The sequence below is a fragment of the Aotus nancymaae genome, unplaced genomic scaffold, assembly GCF_030222135.1.
Source record: "Aotus nancymaae isolate 86718 unplaced genomic scaffold, 86718_ANA_hifiasm-v0.15.2.pri h1tg000089l, whole genome shotgun sequence".
Lineage (NCBI taxonomy): Eukaryota > Metazoa > Chordata > Mammalia > Primates > Aotidae > Aotus > Aotus nancymaae.
Genome location: NW_026988504.1, coordinates 13,409,858 through 13,429,761, shown reverse-complemented (window position 1 = coordinate 13,429,761; position 19,904 = coordinate 13,409,858). Strand labels below are relative to the sequence as shown.

Sequence of the window (19,904 nt, the reverse complement as noted above, 5' to 3'; positions counted from 1 at the left end):
TTTTGTTACTCTCTTTGACATGTGAACAAACAGAACGATGTAAGGGTCAGGTGCTTTGCTCCAAGCTATTGAGCATAACTTCGTGGGTAAGAGTTCAGGGTCTGGAGCTAGAATGCTTAGGTTTATATTTGGGATCTAAACTTCACTAGTTGAATACCTTAGGCAAAATATCTAAATACGCTAAGCCTTAGTTTCCCCTTCTAAAAATACAAAAAATTAGCCGGGCGTAATGGCGAGCAACTGTAATCCCAGCTTCTCGGGAGTCTGAGGAAGCAGAATTGTTTGAACCCAGGAGGCGGAGGTCACAGTGAGCCGAGATCCTGCCATTGCACTCCAGCCTGGGTGATAGAGTGAGACTCCATCTCTAAAAACAAAGAAACAAAACCTGGGAATAACAGTGATGTTGCTGTTATAAGGATTAGATGTCATAATCCATATGAGTGTCGAGTGTAGTGTCTGGTCCATTGTAATTGCTCAATGAAAGGTAGCTTCAAGTTAGTATTTTTGTACAGCTTCTCAGTGGGAAAGCTGGCATATAAGCTCAGGAATCTCTGACTCTCAGTTACATGCTCTTAGCCACACATCAGACTGGTAGAGGCTGTGACCAAACAGTTTACGGCTAATGAAATGAGAGGTAGGATTCTTTATAGCATACTGTGTAGGAGAAGTCATCATGGTGCAGCTGTGGGTTCTCATTTCATTGTCTCTCCAAGTATTCTTAAATTATTTAGTCACATTCAATATTAATTGTTGAAAAAGGTATTAATAGAAGTAGTATTACCTCAATTTCAATTCATACCCTATTCTATTTCAATAGAGGTAATAATACCTCTATTAATAATACCTCTGAGAGTTGTAAAAATTAAGGAAGCTATTTTGTGTAAGTGGCCTTGCACAGTCTTTTGCCCCAATAGGTCCTTAATAAATATTTCTGAATAAATGAATAATAATTGGGATAATAACCAGTGAACTGATTCCTCATATAAAATTATAAATGAATAATTATCATACTAAACCAAAGCTGGTTGTTCATATAAAAAATGAATACTAGGTGACCTTTGGAAGACCTTTGGTCTTCCAGGGGAAGAATTTTTATAATAAGCTTGGTTCTTTCCCCAGAGGACTAAAATATTGAATAAGTGGCAGAGAACATCTACCCACAGTATAAACTTCCTGTAGAATTGCAATGCCCCTGGCAAACTAATATACCCAGCCCTGGACAGAGCACAACGTCAACTAATTCAATCTGATTTGTCAGTCTTGGCCCCGTTGTTTGATGTTTTTGGCCCACTTGATGAGCCCAAGGGCCTGCGGTGTGGGCGAATTGATCATTTTCATTAGAGGAGGCCGGGTATTGGGAGCAAGTTCCTTGTATTCAATCTGCCTTGATGGGAATCATGACAGCAGGTAAAAACTCTTAGCCCAGTTTTTTATATTTCCTTCTCCTCCTTAAATCAAGGCTGAGATTCAGATGTCTTGAGTTTTATTTTCAGCTCTGTTGATGACCATATGGCTTCAGAAAATCACTCAGCTTTTCTGGGTTTCATTTTTCTTAATCTAGAAAATGGCACTATATCCTTTTATTAGGTCCAGGGGTAATACAAGGTTAGTATAGAGCCAAGGTCAACAAACTTTTTTTTTTTTTTTTTTGTAAAAGGCCAGATAGTAAATATTTCAGGCTACATGGGCCACAGAGGATGCTGTTGTTTATTTTTTGTTTTTTACAAGCATTTAAATTTGGAAAAGTCATTCTTAGCTGTATCACAGGCTGTAATTTGCTGAGCCTTGGTATATATATACAATATAAGGATTTTAGACTTGGAAGAGATCATATTCAGTAACCTCATTGGATGGCAATAAAACAGTGGCAGCCCCAAATAATTAGTGACCTTTCTGTTGCTTCATACTTTTAAAAAGTCAAGGTGGTAGCTGGGTGTGGTGGCTGTAATTCCAGCCACTACTGTATGATTCTAACCCTTCTGCTGAAATTAAATACATAAATAAAGTAAAAAAGTAGGAATACAGGCCAGGTTTGGTGACTCATGCCTGTAATTCCAGCACTTTGGGAGGCCGAGGTGGGTGGATCACCTGAGGTCAGGAGTTCGAGACCAACCTGGCCAACATGGCAAAACCCTGTCTCTATTAAAAGTACAACAATTAGCTAGGCATGGTGGCAGGCACTTGTAATCCCAGCTAGTTGAGAGGCTGAGGCAGGAGAATTGCTTGAATCCGGGAGGTGGAGGTTGCAGTGAGCCGAGATTGCGCCACTGCACTCCAGCATGGGTGACAGGGTGAGACTCCGTCTCAAAAAAAAAAAAGCGGTGTTGAATAATTGCAAGGGATTTTGTATTGTTTATATTAGTCACGTTTCAGTCATATTTGCCTTTATTTCAAAGTGCCATTACAAATTAGCACAAGCAAATTGTGACAACTGAAAAAAAAAACAGCTTTGGAAATCTTGAGAAAGAGGAATTAGAGTTTTAGAAATTTGATTCTTCCAGAAACCTTTTCTGAAGAAAAATTCCCTGCTCAGAAACACAAGGTATATAAACACATCACTTTTGTTTACAGGGTGTGTGTGTGTGTGTGTGTGTGTGTGTGTTTTCTTTGTTTTGTGTTGTTTTTCTCTCTCTCCCTCTCAGTCCCCAGTTTTAAGTTGGTATAAAAAACTTTAAGTAGTCTATGTATTCCAAAAGGATTTTAAGGTGAGAGAAGTCTTGCCATTAAAATCTTAGTCATGTTTATATCTGTATCCGTATTCCTCCTTTTTTTTTTTGGTTTTGTTTTGTTTCATTTTTTGAGACCAAGTCTTGCCCTTGTCACCCAGGTTGGAATGCAGTGGTGCGATCTAGGATCACTGCAACCTCTGCCTCCCAGGTTCAAGTGATTCTGCTGTCTCAGCCTCCCAAGTAGCTAGGATTACAGGCTCCCACCACCACGCCTGGCTAATTTTTGTATTTTTAGTAGAGATGAGGTTTTACCACGAACTCCTGACCTCAGGTGATCCACCCACCTCGGCCTCCACATTGGCTAGGCTGGCCTTGAACTTCTGACCTTAGGTGATTCACCTGCCTTAGCCTCCCAAAGTGCTGCGATTACAGGTGTGAGCCACTGCACCTGGCCTGTATTCCTACTTTTAAATTTTATTTATGTATTTAATTTCAGCAGAAGAGTTTGAATCATAATACCTGACAGTTGGGAAAAAAAATCTCATTGGCAAAGGATTATTTTCCCTCTCCCTTTCATCCTTCCCTTTTCCTGTCTCTTTCCATTTTCCTTTGCCTTTTTCTGGCATGGAATGTACTTCCAGAGAAACTTAGTCTATACCTATCTGCTCACTCTCTTTTTTTGCCAGCACCAGGATTCTTTTGTTTTTAGCCTTTAGTTGTTCTTTTCGTTTGATCACATTAACAATATGTTTCTTGGCATTTGCTATGTTTTTCTTTTTCTTTTTCTTTTGTGAGACAGAGAGTCTCACTCTGTCGCCCAGGCTGGAGTGCAATGGCACGATCTTGGCTCACTGCAACCTCAGCCTCCTGGGTTCAAGCGATTCTCCTGCCTTAACCTCTCAAGTAGTTGGGATTACAGGAATGCACCACGATGCCCAGCTGATTTTTGTATTTTTAGTAGACATGGCATTTCACCATGTCAGCCAGGCTGGTCTCAAACTCCTGACCTCAGGTAATCCACCGGCCTAGGCCTCCCAAAGTGCTGGGATTACAGCTGTGAGCTACCACACCCAGCCAGCATTTGCTATGTTTATCGTACTACTATTGGCAACATTTCTTTTAGGAAAATGCCTGTCTGAGCTCCTAGTTCTGTGGACAGCCAAAGCCAAACATTTTTCTCTTAAGTAGATTGATACCACCGGAGAGATCACTGAAGTAGTAGAAGTAAATACTCAGGAAGTGACTATAGAAACAAAATCAGCAAACCTCTGGCTCCTAAGAGGACCCTGGAATTGTGTATGTGTACTATGTATGGTAAAAATATTGCTGGGCTTGATGTGACAGCCTGGTAGAGTAGACAGAATGCAGAGCTGGCAGTCAGGAGACCTGGGGCAGCTGTGGGCTGAGGGGAGTCACTTCACCTCTCTGGACCTTCTGTCCATCTGTAAAAGAAGGGACTAGATTTGAAATTACTATTTCTATGAATTTTGTGACTTAACACAACATATGCCATTACTATTTGTTTCTTAAAACAATTGTGAGATGTGTGGTGGAATAATTATATACATTGGTGCTCTTGGATGAAAGAAGTTTGAGACTTACTGCTGTATCACAATGATCTATATCAGCAGTTCCCAGCCTTTCTGGTACTAGGGATTGGTTTTGTGGAAGACAGTTTTTCCCTGGAATGGGTAGGGGGATGGTTTCGGGATGAATGAAGCACATTACATTTATTGTGTACTTTATTTCTATCGTGATTACATTGTAATACATAATGAAATAATGATACAACTCACCGTAATATAGAATCAGTGGGAGCCCTGAGCTTGTTATCCTGCAACTAGATGGTCCCATCTTGGGGTGATGGGAGACAGTGACAGATCATTAGGCATTAGATTTTCATAAGGAGTGGGCAACCTAGATCCCTTGTAGTCATGGTTTACAATAGGGGTTGTGCTCCTATGAGAATCTAATGCCACCGCTGATCTGACAGGAGATGGAACTCAGGTGGTAATGTGAGCAATGGAGAGTGGCTGTAAGTACAGATGAAGCTTCTCTCCTTCACCCACCGCTCATCTCCTGCTGACTGGTATTAGTCTGTGGCTTGGGGGTTGGGTACCGCAATCTATATAATTGCACATATATGGCTCATATGAATTAGATATTTACTGTATGCCAAACATTCTGCTAAGCATTTTACTTGTATTATCTCAGTTAATACTCATTCCTGCTTCACAATGTAGGTATGTTAATATCCCCATGTTAAAGGAGAAATGTAGCCCCAAAGAGATTAAGTAATTTAAACCCAAATATAATTTATTTCAGATCCCCTCTTAATCACACTCATATGCTGCTTGAGTTTACTCATGAACTTCCACTTTCTTCTTAAGGACAAACATCCCCAGTGGCATGTGATTTGGGAAGGACATAGTGGACTCCATAGCTTATGTTTCTTCTTTTCTCCCTTATCTTTCTTAGGCCACCTCGAGATTTAGACTCCAAGGCTTGCATTTCTATTGGAAATCAGGTAAGAAAAATCATGTCTGCCAGCTAATACCTTGGCCATTTTATATGTATGCTTTCTGACTGAAAAATGTATCTTCCCTAGCATGCTGTCAGGGGATGGCTTAAAAAAGGTTTGCATTTAAAAGGAAGTGGTATGTAAAGTTTTTGCTATTTTGAAAAAATGTTGAATTGAAATCAGGCTGTTGTGGTTTTGATGGAAGCTATTTAAAGGGAGTAGATGATTCTCTTGGGAGGGCATTTCTCAAAGTTCAGACATAATCTATTTGCCATCAGTCAATAATGGGTTACAGACAGAATGAAGGGTCATGGCTGAAGAATTGCAGTGTAATAGCTTCAACTGAGCGATTGGCAAGCTGAGTCAAAGCTGGGTTTCTGTGTTGCGTGGGACAAGCAGGTGGGCTACTGTGGCAGCTCCTAGACATCTCTTGGCCCTTCTTGTAGCTTCTTGCTTTCAGAGGCTGCTTTGACATGCTAGAAAATCTTCTGGCCCAGAAATAATCCTTAGAACATCGAGAGAAACGAGATAGAGGACAATGAGCTCTCTGTTCTGTTTATTTTTCTCTTTCCCATTGCATTATTCCTTTCCTCTCTTGCAGAACTTTGAGGTGAAGGCAGATGACCTGGAGCCTATAATGGAACTGGGACGAGGTGCATATGGGGTGGTGGAGAAGATGCGGCACGTGCCCAGCGGGCAGATCATGGCAGTCAAGGTAGAGTTGACATTCTCCCAAATGTTTTATATCTGCTGTGTATATGTTTGTCCATCTCAATTGTCAACCGGCCCTTTTAATAGAAGCAAAACCATCTTCAGTAGGGTAAAACAGAACATATTATTTGCAGGAAAGAGTGTTTTCCTCCAAAGGTATAGAAAAGGCTTTTTTTTTTTGGTACGAGTTGTATCTCCTCTTTTTTTTTTAACCCTTAAGTCTCCCTCCACCCATTCTTCCACCATTTTTAGTTTTTACAAAACTACCTTGTCAACATCACACTTAAAATTAATTAATGATACTTTCTTCATCTCATCTGCAGGCCAAATGAAAATTTCCTTGATCATCTCAAAGTGTGTATGTGTGTTTTATCTTGTTGGATTTTCACATCAGCATCCCAATGAAAGTTTACGTATTGCATTTGGCTGTTATGACTCATAAATCTCTTTTATTCTGTATTTTGTTGCTTTTAAAGAATTGTCCCTGAAAATCAAGAAACCAGAATTGAGAGAGAAAATTGTCTCCATTTGTGAAAAAAGGAGGGTAAAATATATCTGGAGTAAATTTGCATAGTTTTTTGAGCTATGAAAGGAAGTTTAAAATCATTTCATATTGTTGAGTAGATGCTGGGAGGATTGTAAAGAATTAACATCTCTAGTTGAATTAATAGATTTGGGCCATTGTTAGGAATGATCAGGTGACTTGGATCCCTTTGCTTTTGAAGAATGGAAATACTTTTATCTTTTAGATTTTCCAGTTTGTTCTTCTGCTGACTTGCTAAGTAGGCAAAGAGTTTGAAGGCCTAGTGATATTGTATATCTCCTATCATTTAGTGACATAATCATGTTTCTGTAAGGCTATGTCTGCTAGTGTGACAGATTTCTCTCAGAAGCACTGGGATAGGAATGAATGGTTTCTTCATTTCTGTTGAATTCCTTCTATTTCCTATAGCTGTACCAATTCTCTTATAGTTGCTGTTCGCTCCAAATATTCTTACATGTTCCCAAAGAAGAGCTTTTGGCTTTTTATTTTCTTAGGACCCCAGATAAGCAGCAAAGTAATTAATACTATGTCCTCTTTGCACTGAACAGACATAAGAGAGTAAACTAGATTGTTTTTGTAATTTGGAAATACATTCCAAAACATTTTATCACCCTCCAAAACAGTATCAATTTGTTTCTTACCAGTACTATTTAAGAAATCAAATGAGTAACATTCTTCCTTATTTTCATGTGTTACAAATAGCTAATTGCTTAGGGTGGATATTCACAATGTTGTTGCTAGAAGTTGTGTTATGAACTGTACTATTTTGATGGGACTCCTTCAGGTCCCTGCCTGCCTCATCATCAGAGTAGTAACCATAAATTTTCCATGCATTTCCATTCAGCGGATCCGAGCCACAGTAAATAGCCAGGAACAGAAAAGGCTACTGATGGATTTGGATATTTCCATGAGGACGGTGGACTGTCCATTCACCGTCACCTTTTATGGCGCACTCTTTCGGGAGGTAGGTGACCCTTCAATTCGAAGTCCAAGAGGAGCAGTAAATGAAAAAGAAGTTCCTTTGATCATGTAAATGCCATGCACAATCATGGAGCTCTTTCTTGTTTGACACATCTTGTATAGGGGGTTTACATGTGTGCAATGATGACATGCTCTGGGGCAAGGTTGGATTGAAATTATGGTATTTTCTTTTCGTTTTTTTTGAGACAGAGTCTTGTTCTGTCACCCAGGCTGGAGTACAGTGGTGCAATTTCAGCTCACTACAGCCTCTGTCCCCCGGGTTCCAGTAATTCTCCTACCTCAGCCTCCTGGGTAGCTGGGATTACAGGTGTATGCCACTACACCTGGCTAATTTTTGTATTTTTAGTAGAGACGGGGTTTTGCTATGTTGGCCAGGCTGGTCTCGAACTCCTGACCTCAGGTGATCCGCCCTCCTCGACCTCTCAAAGTGCTAGGATTACAGGCGTAAGCCACCACCCCCAGCCTACATTATGATATTTTCAAATGTGATTAGCCTTTTTAAGTAGCTGAGATTCTCTTCTCCTTTCTTTCTTGTTTTGTTTATGTTGGCAGAACTTTCTATATTGCCTATAGACTGATTTGTAAAGATCCCTTATAATTTGAAATATTCTGGTCTTTTGACTGCTTTATGAACTTCACCTAACCTGCTTGTGTACTATATAGACTTAATTTGATCTCTTTTCTCTACCTCTGTTTTTCACTTTACCATTATATGGATTATGAGGCTTGACCTCATTAAAACCAGCTTTTTGACTGACTATTGCTGGTGCTTAGTGTGGGAAATCCTACATGGAGTAGGCATCTAGAGCTAACTCCTAGAGAGTGGTATCAGTAAGGGCTTGGATTTCTGGGGTTGTATTGCTTGTGTCTGTTAGTAATTAGGTTCAATTTTCCATTGAGGTGTAGGAGATCACATGCAGGTTCTGCTCGGCTACCTACTGGTTTTCTCTTTGGAGATAACCTTGCTTATTTGTAAATTCCTTTATGGTCTTGACAGAAAACGATCTATTTCCCTGCAAAATTAAAAAACGAAATAGTTAATTTTTCAGGACAGGTGTTTACTGTTTTTTTTTTTTTTCTCCTTTCTCCCTTTTTCATCTTTTTAAACAATTCCTGGACCAATTGGTCTCCAGGGTGATGTGTGGATCTGCATGGAGCTCATGGATACATCACTAGATAAATTCTACAAACAAGTTATTGATAAAGGCCAGACAATTCCAGAGGACATCTTAGGGAAAATAGCAGTTTCTGTGAGTACATTATGAGCCTTACTGCAAGAATAATGTGAGAAATAAAGTTCCTATGTGTCTTTGTACCTCAGTATAAAGAAATACTACCTGGACCACAGCTACTATTTTACATGTCTGTTGAAGTTCATTGGTGGATGGATAAATACATACTTGTCTTTCTGAGCACTGTGTAGAAGGTTCTAGCACTGCTTTGGTTTGGCAGACTCTTAAGTTAAATGACTCTAAGCGGTGCATTCATCAGCTAGGACCACATTCCTGGTGTCTATATTCTGACATTAGTTTATTTTGATTTTCATTTATGGATTTTTAAAGTGTTCTCTTAAGACTATTAGGCATAGAAGGAAGCAGAAGAAAATAAATAGAAAGAAGGTCTGCTACCTTTATGACTCTTTAGGCTCAGGAAGGTGGAGAGAAAAAGAATGAGGGCAAGTGAACAAGACAGATGAGGGAGACATCCTCTCTGATATAAGATATAGTCCTCTCTGGTGGATGGAGTCCAATTTGTGTAACTTCCTGTGTATTTTCCTAGATAAGACCACCACTATTTAAGAAAATATCTCACCGGTAACCTGAAGCCAAGGAAAATAAACCTTGGTATACTTAACTTTCAATTTCTTTCCAGGGATGTGATAAATAAATCTATCTTGTGTTTCTCTTGCAGATTGTAAAAGCATTAGAACATTTACACAGTAAGCTGTCTGTCATTCATAGAGGTAAGCATCCATGAGCTGCCTTGGCTGTTCCTTTGATAAAGTTCATTTCTTCCACCTGGAGTCCCTACCTACCCCAATCCCCTGTGGATGGAAGTAGAATTGACTTCCATCTAAGGCAAGAGAACTACGGGGCTTTCCTTTATGATTGGATAGCAAACAATGTAAGTAGTATTCCTTATTGTGGCTGAGGACATAAGAAGAAATGATCTTTATATTACACCCAAATTGACTATAAACCCTTGTTAGCAAGCGGAGCTGTGGGAGTACATCTTTGGAAATTTTAGAGAACACAATAAAAATTGATCTTGTATTGGCCATCGCATGAGAGCTCGTTGGAAAAGGATCATGGATCTCAAGACCAAATAAATTGGAATTTGCATTTTAACAAGATTTCCAGATGATTCTTGTGCACATTAAAGTATGGAAAACTCTGGTATAAAGCAGAGCCCTTTCAGACAACAGTAGACAGGATAAAATGATCTCTTCCTCCTTCCTTTTATTCCTTCTTATTGGCCTGTTATTTCTTCAACCATCCATTTATCCATGCACATATTCATTCACTCATCTTTTATCCACCCATTCATCCATTTATTCACTTTTTAAAATCACTTTTAAAATGTAATAGATGCCCTGAGAAGTATCTGAGAAGAAAATATATTCTTATTAAATTATGCATCAGGATTTTTATAGGGAAGTAAGATAAAAAATAAAAAAATCCACCTTAGAAATATGAAAGTACCAAGCCAGGTGCCATGACTCTTGCCTGTAATCCCGGGATTTTGGGAGACTGAGGTGGGTGGATCACCTGAGGTCAGGAGTTTGAGACCAGCTTGGTGAACATGGCAAAACCCTATCTCTACCGAAAATACAAAAATTAGTCGGGTGTAGTGGCGGGCGCCTGTAATTCCAGCTACTTGGGAGACTGACACATGAGAATTGCTTGAACCTGAGGCACTCCAACCTGGGCGACAAAGTGAGACTCCATCTCAAAAAAAAAAAAAAAAAAAAAGCAAGTACCAAATATAGAAGTAGTATAGATAATGTAAAATAAGTAAGTGCTATCACCTAGTGATTGTAGTCAGGGAAACTTCTAGGAAGAGATACCCTCAACTATGTCTTTGGGAAAAATAATGAAATGTATTGGTAAGTAATAGGGCATTGTGGTTTGGGTAATTCTTAAACTCTCTGAGCCTGGAAATAATGTAAAATGCCTTGCACAGTGTGCTTATTATTATTAGTTGTTATTATTAAAAATTGGAAAAACAGGATGAAGGAAGATGAGAAGAAAATGGGAAGGAATACAGATAGGAAAAAGATTGTAGATTATTCACAACTTTGAAATTAACATGAAGGGTAATTTCACAGTTATGAAATACGTAATTCATATTAGAGAATATATGTAAGGTATAAAAATAATAAAATGAAATTTGTATATCTGCCAGCTTAAAGGGAAAATTATAAAGGATAATTTTAAAGCTTTTGTAATAACCTTTAACTTCTAATTTTATGGGCTTTGTGAAAAGTATCACATAGGGAAAAATTTAACTGTAATTTCAAACTGTATTGTCCAGAGATAATCATAGTCTCATATTTTGGGCATATAGGCAGGTGGGTTAAACCTTTCTAGTCAAAATAATTCATTTAAAATCTGGTTTGTAATGCTGCTTCTTCAGTAACCTGCCCTTTGGTCTGGATTACCTGGGTTTATGATGCTTTACATTTTGTGATCTTTGACACATTACTTACAGATGCTTTGGGCCAGGCTTGGTGGCTCACACCTGTAATCACAGCCCTTTGGGAGGTGGGGTGGGAGGATTACTTGAGGCCAAGAGTTTGAGACCAGCCTGGTCAACACAGAGACATCCTGTCTATCCAAAAAAAAAAAAAAAAAAAATAGCTGGGAATGGTGGTGCACACCTGTAGTCCTAGCTACTCAGGAGACTGAGGCAGGTTAGGATGATTTGAGCCCAGGAGTTTGAGGTTGCAGTGAGCTATGATCACACCACTGCATACCAGTTGAGTGATAGAGCAAGACCTTATCTTGAAGAAAAAAACCAAACCAACCAAAAACAAAAGTAAAAAAAGGTTGCTTTGGTCATATTTGGTTTATCATTGTGTCACAGTCTGCCTTTTTGTTCTTTGGTTTATTACTCCAACATTAAATATCAATAGATCATTTTGAATTGAGTACTTGATTCAGTAATAATTTTTTAGGCTCTTACTACAAGTATGAGGGCAATGAAGATCATAAAATAAGTGGAGAAAAAAGTTCTTTGTATTGAGAAATTCATGATTCTACAAGGAATGAACAAAACATGCAATAGAAAATCAGGTTGAAAGCAATAAGCAGTTTGTAACTAAGAGTCAGAGATGGCAGTTACTTCTGTGTTGGACAACTTGTGGAAAGGAAGATGAAGGACAAATGGAGTTTTTAGGCCCTCTGGTGGTAGAGAAATGAATCTTGAAAGCAGGCTGGAATGATGGTACCCTGGTTGTTTTTGCTTTCAGACGTCAAGCCTTCTAACGTACTCATTAATGCTCTTGGTCAAGTGAAGATGTGCGATTTTGGAATCAGTGGCTACTTGGTGGACTCTGTAGCTAAAACAATTGATGCAGGTTGCAAGCCATACATGGCCGTAAGTACCGTAGCTAGGGTGACATCTGGTCATGTCACTGCTGACAAATCATGCTGGGAAATAAGAGATGGATGGCCACAGAGGGAAAATGGAAATGTGCCTAAGACTCCAGAAGTAGTCTGCCTCTTAGTTTTTCTTAAACATTTCCTGTCTGAAATCTTCAGTCACTTGCTTCATATATTGTCTTAGTTTGTTCAGGCTGCTATAGCAAAATAATGTAAACCAGGCAGCCTATAAACAACAGAAATTTATTTCTCACCGCTTTGGAAGCTAGGAAATCCAAGAGCAAGGCACCAGAAGATTTGGTGTCTGATGAGGGCTCACTTTTCTCAGGATCATACATAGCACCTTCCTGCTTAGTCCTCACATGGTGAAAGGGGTAAAGGATCTCTCTAGGGCTTCTTTTATAAGGACACTGATCCTGTTCATTAGTGTTCCACCTTCATGACTTAATCACCTCCCAAAAGCCCTGCCTTCTGATATCATCACATGTGCGATTAGGTTTTAGCATGTGGATTTTGGTGGGGCACAAACACTCAGACCATAGTTATTTATGTGTTACTTTGAAAAAATCAAGTGAAAGAGATATGTTATTTGAAAAAATATATACACAATACATATAGCCTGCACAGTTTTCCAGACTGTGTTGCAGGGGAGTATTACCTTGTTTGTTGAGGACAAAATAATAAGTAGAACTTAAACTACCCAAGCAAGGCAGTGAGGTTAGTCATGAGAGGACCTCAGGGCTATGAAGATTCACTGCCATTAGCAGAGACTTTGGAATCCCCTTTAACTAAAGGAACGGACACTATATTCTATCTGGAAATAGACTTGTGCTTTTATTGGAAAAGCTTCCTGTCTGTGTTAGCTAAAAATTGCTCAGGTCTATTAGCATGGAACAGTAGCCCATTGACTCTTGTTTTACTGAGTTCGGGACTATTAATATTTTTAACAAGGATAATTCTAGATGGTCAAAGTAGCTTTATAACATATGCCCTATTTCTTCTTAAGGCGAATTTGAAATTTGTTATGAAGGGAACTTGATCCATTACTATGTCCAAGAAAAGACAAACACAGAAGAAGGGAAACCCCATGGAGACATTGATATTTATTGTAGTTAACTGGGTCTTTTTGGCCTGGGAGGCATGTTAATAACAGCTTATAACAACTTACTTGGCAGCTGGTGCTACCCCCATCCCCAGAGACTATTGAACTAAGAATGTTATCTCAATTGTCTTCCTAGTTTCTCAGTTGTCTGTCTCCTTTCCAGCCTGAAAGAATAAACCCAGAGCTCAACCAGAAGGGATACAGTGTGAAGTCTGACATTTGGAGTCTGGGCATCACGATGGTAGTGTATGCCAATCATCATGAACTATGAGACTGTGGGCATGAAACTTGAATGAGGTAGACACTGGGGCCAAGAAACAAATGCCCTATATGCTGGTTTGGGGCACCCTCTTCTGCTGAGATGGCAGGAGATTTTGAGTAATAATTGTTTGTAGTGTGGTATAGTAGAAATACTGATATGGGATTGGGGAAACCAGTTTTTCTTTTGATTCCACTTCTGACGAGCTATATGCCTTTTTGAGTAATTGTTACAGTCACATGGACTATCTTCCTATCCTCATCTGTAAAGTAAGAGGGTCTGACTAGATTCCTTATAGTTTAAAATTAAATTATTCAAGCCAAGGCAAGACGCTTAAGCTATGCAAAGAATGCTGATCTGCATGAACCCTGATAGGGCTGTGATATCCAGGACATAGGGTATGCTTCCTAGGATATTTTTATTGGAGAAGTAGAAGTAGAAGTAAAATTCTGATGAGGTCAGTGTATTAGTTCGTTTTCACACTGCTGATAAGTGCATATCCAAGACTGGGCAATTTAAAAGAAAAAGAGATTTAATGGACTCACAGTTCCATGAGGCTGTGAAGGTCTCATAATCATGGCGGAAGGTGAAAGGTATATCTTACATAGCGGAAGACAAGAGAGAATGAGAGAACCAAGTCAAAAGGGAAACACCTCATAAAACCATCAGATCTTGTGAGACTTTTTCACTACCATGAGAACCGCAGAACAGTATGGGAGAAACTGCCCCCCATGATTCAATTATCTCCTATGGGGTCCCTCCCACAACATATAGGAATTATGGGAAGTACAATTTAAGATGAGATTTGGGTGGGGACACAGCCAAACCATATCAGTCAGCTATATCCTCAATATATGATAACCAATAGGATTATTTCCTTAGACACAGCCCTAAAGTTATTGATTTATTCAGATCTTATTCATAACTTTGGTGGTCATAAATTTTATAACTTTGGTGGTCATACATTTTCAGTGTATCACCAAGGTCTGGAATTATCCACTGTGGTGCTGGCTCCTCCCCAGACACAGCAGCTGAATAAATCCCGTGAGTTATTTCTCCTGCCTGCCCAGAAAACACATGATCCTGTAATGCAAAGTGGCCTTTTCTCAAGTCCAAAAAAAGATCAGTCATTTGGTCCTAGGTTGCTTTCTTTCCCCTGTCATTTCACCAAGGCTCCTGCAGGTGGCAGTAGATGCTCAGCTCTGGAAAGGTCTTAGGCTGGGAATTACTTTTCAGACCAAACATTTGAAGTCCTGGTAGCTTTACATCCTGAAGTTTATTTAATACTGTTGGCTTGCAATTTTTATGAAGTACCACAGTGAGTTTTAGTGAGGGGCCTGGTTTTAGATAGGCTTAAGTGGCTGTGTCTAGTAAGTAATATTAAAAAATCCCGAGGACTAGGAATTTGGGGAAAATTGCTAAAGAATAGATTATTAGTTTATTCTCTGCCCCCCAACCCCGACTTATACTTGAATTTTGCTTTGTGTTTCCCTCTGGCTATCCACAATTGAAACACGGGTGATTCCCTAAAGTAGCCCTGTTGAAACTGATGTCTCCTTGTTTCCTCTCTCCTCCAGATTGAGTTGGCCATCCTTCGATTTCCCTATGATTCATGGGGAACTCCCTTTCAGCAGCTCAAACAGGTGGTAGAGGAGCCATCGCCACAACTCCCAGCAGACAAGTTCTCTGCAGAGTTTGTTGACTTTACCTCACAGTGGTAAGAGAGCCTCACCTCCCAAGTGTCAGTGCAAAAGAAGAAGAGTTTTCATGAGTTTCTTCCATCGGGGTTGAACCATCATGCATACATTCATTCTGAAAGCATTTGTGGAGTATGCCCTCTCTGCTGGAGAAGGAAAGATGACCATATCACACTTGCTGCCCTCACTGAGCCCAAAGTCAAGTAGGGAAATCTCATAAATGAATAATTATAGCATAATGTGGCAAGTCCAGTGTTGGAGATGGGGCATAGACAATTTAAAGAACTCAGAGGGAAGACCTCAGAATAGGCTTTCCTGGAGGAGATAAATCTGGAGCTGAGTCCATGAGAGGTATTTTCCAAGCAAAAGGGAAATAGGGAAGGAAAGATATTCCAAACAGAAGGAACATCATTCACAATGTCACAAAAGCAAGAAACTCCTTCATATGAGCTTTAAGCAATTTGATGTTGATGAGAGCACAAAGAGAAAGCTGGATGGGACCCACTACAGGTCTGGGGATAGAGAGTAGAGGCAAAGAATTACTTTAGGTGAGAAGATAGTGGATAGTTTGAGAGTATTTCTTAGGTCCCCAGAAGTCTTGTAGAACCTTGGCTGCTACTGAATACTTGCTAACTATGGAGAAACCTGCTTACAGGGCATAATGGACAATGCTGGAGTTCTGGGAAGGGAATTCAAAGAAAGTTAGAATGGAAAGAGAGAGGGAGCCATACTCATGTGGTAAACTATATTTCCATGAAAACTGCCAGGGCAGTCAAGAAAAGTAACAGAGAGGAAAGTAAACTCTAGACAAGTAATTTCTATCTGCATAGAGGTCATGATGCCTAGCATGACTTAATAGTAATGATCATTGCAAGTGATGCTGGAAGCAGAATGCTGGAAGTGAAGCACACCACTAAGCCAGGTTAGTGTATGTGGCCATCTGGCAGAAGTAGAGGAGAATTGGGAGGAAGGGAGCTCGGAGATAGTGGCAAGCTCCGCTGTGATCTTGGGAGGGGAACAGTTCTGAGCACTTGCTGCTAGGGAAGGGCCTGGAGCTCTGAAGGCTGTTTGAGGTACTGAGGAAGGTGAAGGAACACCTTCCTCATGGTTTCCTTCCTTGGCCTCCATGCTTTTTAGAAGTGCTGTGAGGCAGAGTGCAGTGGCTCACGCCTGTAATCCCAGTACTTTGGGAGGCCGAGGTGGGTGGGTCACCTGAGGTCAGGAGTTCGAGACCAGCCTGGCCAACATGGTGAAAACCCTCCTCTATTAAAAATACAAAAAATTAGCCAGGCGTGGTGGTAGATGCCTGTAATCCCAGCTACTCAGGAGGCTGAGACAGGAGAATTGCTTGAACCCGAGAGGTGGGGGTTGCAGTGAGCTGAGATCATGCTATTGCACTCCAGCCTGGGCAACAAGAACAAAACTTTGTCTCAAAAAAATTGTTGTGAATAAAGCATTCATCAGGAAACATGATGAAACAAAGCAATTGTCTGTTGCTTGTGAACCTAAGAGCTCTTGGACCCTTTGTTAGCTCAAGGCCCCTTCTCTTTCCTAGTACTTTTCCCTAATGATATGTGAGGCTGGCCTGCAGTTGTTTTTGTATTTGGCTAGATGACTAGAGCGGGGCTGGAGCCTTAAGCGGTAGTACAATATGTTGTTGGATGCCTCTTAAAATATGTATTCTCTAGACTGCTTCTTATCTGTTTTCTTGAGGGAGTGTGCTGGATATGTTTGTACCTCTGCCAAGTTGAAATGGGTTCATGATTTTTGCCTTCTGGATTCAAAAACTTGGTTTTGTTGTTGTTTATTTATTTATTGCCTTATCCTCAAATGTTTAAAGGTCACATCAAAAAAGGGATGAGAGGTTGGGTGTTGTGGCTCATGCCTGTAATTCTAGCACTTTGGGAGGCCAAAGCAGTTTGATCACTTGAGGTCAGGTGTTTGAGACCAGCCTGACCAACATAGTGAAAAGCCGTCTCTACTGAAAATACAAAAATTAGCCAGGTGTGGTGGCACACACCTTAGTCCCAGCTACTCTAGAGGCTGATGCAGGAGAATTGCTTGAATCCAGGAGGTAGAGGTTGCAGTGAGCTGAGATCACGCCACTGCACTCCAGCCTGGGTGTTAAGAGAGAGACACTATCTCAGAAAAAAAATGGGATGAGGCACCTTGGGTAGTACAGAACAGTAGTTCTTAAGAGAGGTGGTAATGGGGAATTATCTTGTCTAGCTAAGTCTCTTCAAATTATTCTCCCTATTACCTTTCTCCCACCTGTCCCCTTTTCCCAAGATTCTGAGTACTTTAGGAAATTTTGGTACGAATAAGGCTGCTGTGAAAAGTTTGAGAAAGCCGTCTCCCATCGTGAATCACCGGTTTAATCCAATAGTTCTCAACTGTGGCTGCTCATTTATAAAACTCTAGTGAGTTTTCAAAATCACTGTCCCCTAGGCCTCATCCTCATAGACTCTGATTTAATTGGTATGGGGAGGGGCCAGGATATTAATTTTTAAAAAATGTTCTCAAGTGGTTCTTATGTACAACTGTGGTGATAACTCCGTGTTTAGTCATATGATCTATGGACCTCCTATCAACTACTTTCTGTTCAGAAGGCTTATTTTCTTCAATTTATTTTTTTAAAGTGTCCAATTGCTTTATTTTTATTTTACCAGTGTATTTTTTCCCTTACTTAGAATTTTCCCCAAAGAATCAGAACATTGAAACTTTTTATAGATATTTTAAAAATGAACACCTTGAGAAATAAATGTTTTCTAATTTTAATGCATGCACACATATGTGGAAGTTCCAGATACCTGCATCATTGCTCTTCATATAATGACTGCCCTGTGCCTATTCTCTCCTTATAATACCCATAGTGCCTTTATGGCCGCCTGCTAAGGTATCCCCTTCTCTTTCGTTTTCTCTTAATTTTAGTCCCAGCTACCACAGTTCATTAATTAAAAAATTTTAGGCCGGGCTCGGTGCGTCATGCCTGTAATCCCAGCACTTTGGGAGGCTGAGGTGGGTGAATCACGATGTCAGGAGTTCAAGACCAGCCTGACCAACATAGTGAAACTCCATCTTACTAAAAATAACAAAAAATGAGCTGGGCATGGTGGCGGGCACCTGTAATCCCAGCTGAACCCAGGAGGCGGAGGTTGCAGTGAGCTGAGATCACACCACTGTACTCCAGCCTGGGAGACAAAGCGAGACTGTCTAAAAAAAAAAAAAAAAAAAAAAAACTTGAGCCATAGACATGTCCTAGCTTTCCTGAAACTGCTAATTCTATTAATACTGTTTACTCAGTGTCATTTCATTTCTACTCAAGTAAGTCAGTTTGTCTTATATCTCAGTTTATTAAAAATAATACCCTGTTTCTACAAAAAATACACAAATTAGCTGGGTGTTGTGGTGCATACCTGGGGTCCCAGCTACTTGGGAGGCCAAGGTGGGAGGATTGCTTGAGCTTGGAAGGCTGAGGCTTTAGTGAGCCATGATTGTGTCACTGAACTCCAGCCTAGGTGACAGAGCAAGACACTGCCAAAATAAGGTAAAATTAAAATTAAATAAATAACGTAATAAAATATATAAAAATAAAATATGAAAATACCTAGAAACAAAATCCAAGTCACTTTACCCTAGAAATCATTAAAAGATAAGTTTTCCTTCCTCGAAGTGTAAGTATTATAGTTCTGGTAGAATGCTATACTTAAGAATATCAATTGTCTAAAATAGTGAGTCATTTTGTTGGTATGGGAATTAAGAAATAGAAGGGAATCATTAATTCTGAATTTTATGAGCATTCTTATCCTCAGTTTGACTTTTTCAGCATGCAAGCTCTTCCATTTCAGATCTCAGGTCGATATTTTTTGCCTGCCACAAACTACCAATATATTTTCTTTGATGTCCCTTAAGGATGAACATTATTTTTCAACTGGGTTGAAAAAGTCATCTCATACTTAAAAAGTAGCACTGATTTTCCTTTAGAGTTTATGACTGGCCTAGAACTTTATGGAGGCAGTTTTAATTTTTACACGTATATTAACATATGAGTACGTACCTCTGCTCATTAGTAATCTAGTGATTTTATTTGTTTGATTACTGAAAGCTTTAGGTTTGATCTGGAGCATGGTGGAAAGAATGGAAAAGTGATTGTTAACAAAAGAATTAAACTCTTCTACCTCTTGATGAATAGAGAGATTTTGCCTGTGAGTGTAACTCCCCTTTATCAGCTATTCTTTTATTTTTCCGAGGAATAAAGCTGTATTATTGAGACATACCTTCATTAAAGGACCCTCTTTTTGTGATCTTTGTGTTTTTTATATTTTTATTACATAGACTATGGTCCTCCCAGACTTTTTAGAAAGCCTCAACTCTATGTTCTAAGCAAGGAAAGGGGACTACAGATTTGGAAAGTGAAATATTTAACCTCAAATTTCAAGATAGATATATCTATGTTTTTGTCTCCTACATCTGTCTCTGGGTAAATGTAGAAAAACAGCACAGTACCCACAGCCTACATAACTGTCAGAGTATTAGTGAACTTGTGTATCCTGCCTAAGCATTCGATGTCATATTGCTACTAGGTATCATGCACCTGCACCCAGGGAATCAACTTGGCTTGATGCCATCACCATGCTGCTAGGTACCATAATTCTGTATCCAAGGAATGAGCTTGGTAGCCACTCTTTTCTGGCCCATCAGTACTGATCACTGCTTAGTTGACAGTAAATCACATAGTTTGTGGGGTGAAGTAGAAAAGCTCTTTTTTTTTTTTGAGACAGAGTTTCACTCTTGTTGCCCAGGTTAGGGTGCAATG

The 19,904-nt window shown here is 39.7% G+C and overlaps 1 protein-coding gene across 3 annotated transcripts in view; it reads left to right on the top strand.

Annotated features, from left to right (window-relative positions):
* The window catches only part of MAP2K6 (mitogen-activated protein kinase kinase 6), a 139,233-nt gene that overhangs the window by 98,563 nt on the left and 20,766 nt on the right, over window positions 1-19,904 (top strand). For all 3 annotated transcript variants that reach the window (XM_012453817.2, XM_012453819.3, XM_012453818.3), the window contains exons 3-10: window positions 5,148-5,196; window positions 5,792-5,905; window positions 7,290-7,409; window positions 8,560-8,676; window positions 9,338-9,389; window positions 11,898-12,025; window positions 13,296-13,373; window positions 14,969-15,108. In XM_012453817.2, coding sequence (XP_012309240.1) covers window positions 5,148-5,196; window positions 5,792-5,905; window positions 7,290-7,409; window positions 8,560-8,676; window positions 9,338-9,389; window positions 11,898-12,025; window positions 13,296-13,373; window positions 14,969-15,108 — 798 coding nt within the window. The remainder of the gene's footprint in view (window positions 1-5,147; window positions 5,197-5,791; window positions 5,906-7,289; window positions 7,410-8,559; window positions 8,677-9,337; window positions 9,390-11,897; window positions 12,026-13,295; window positions 13,374-14,968; window positions 15,109-19,904) is intronic.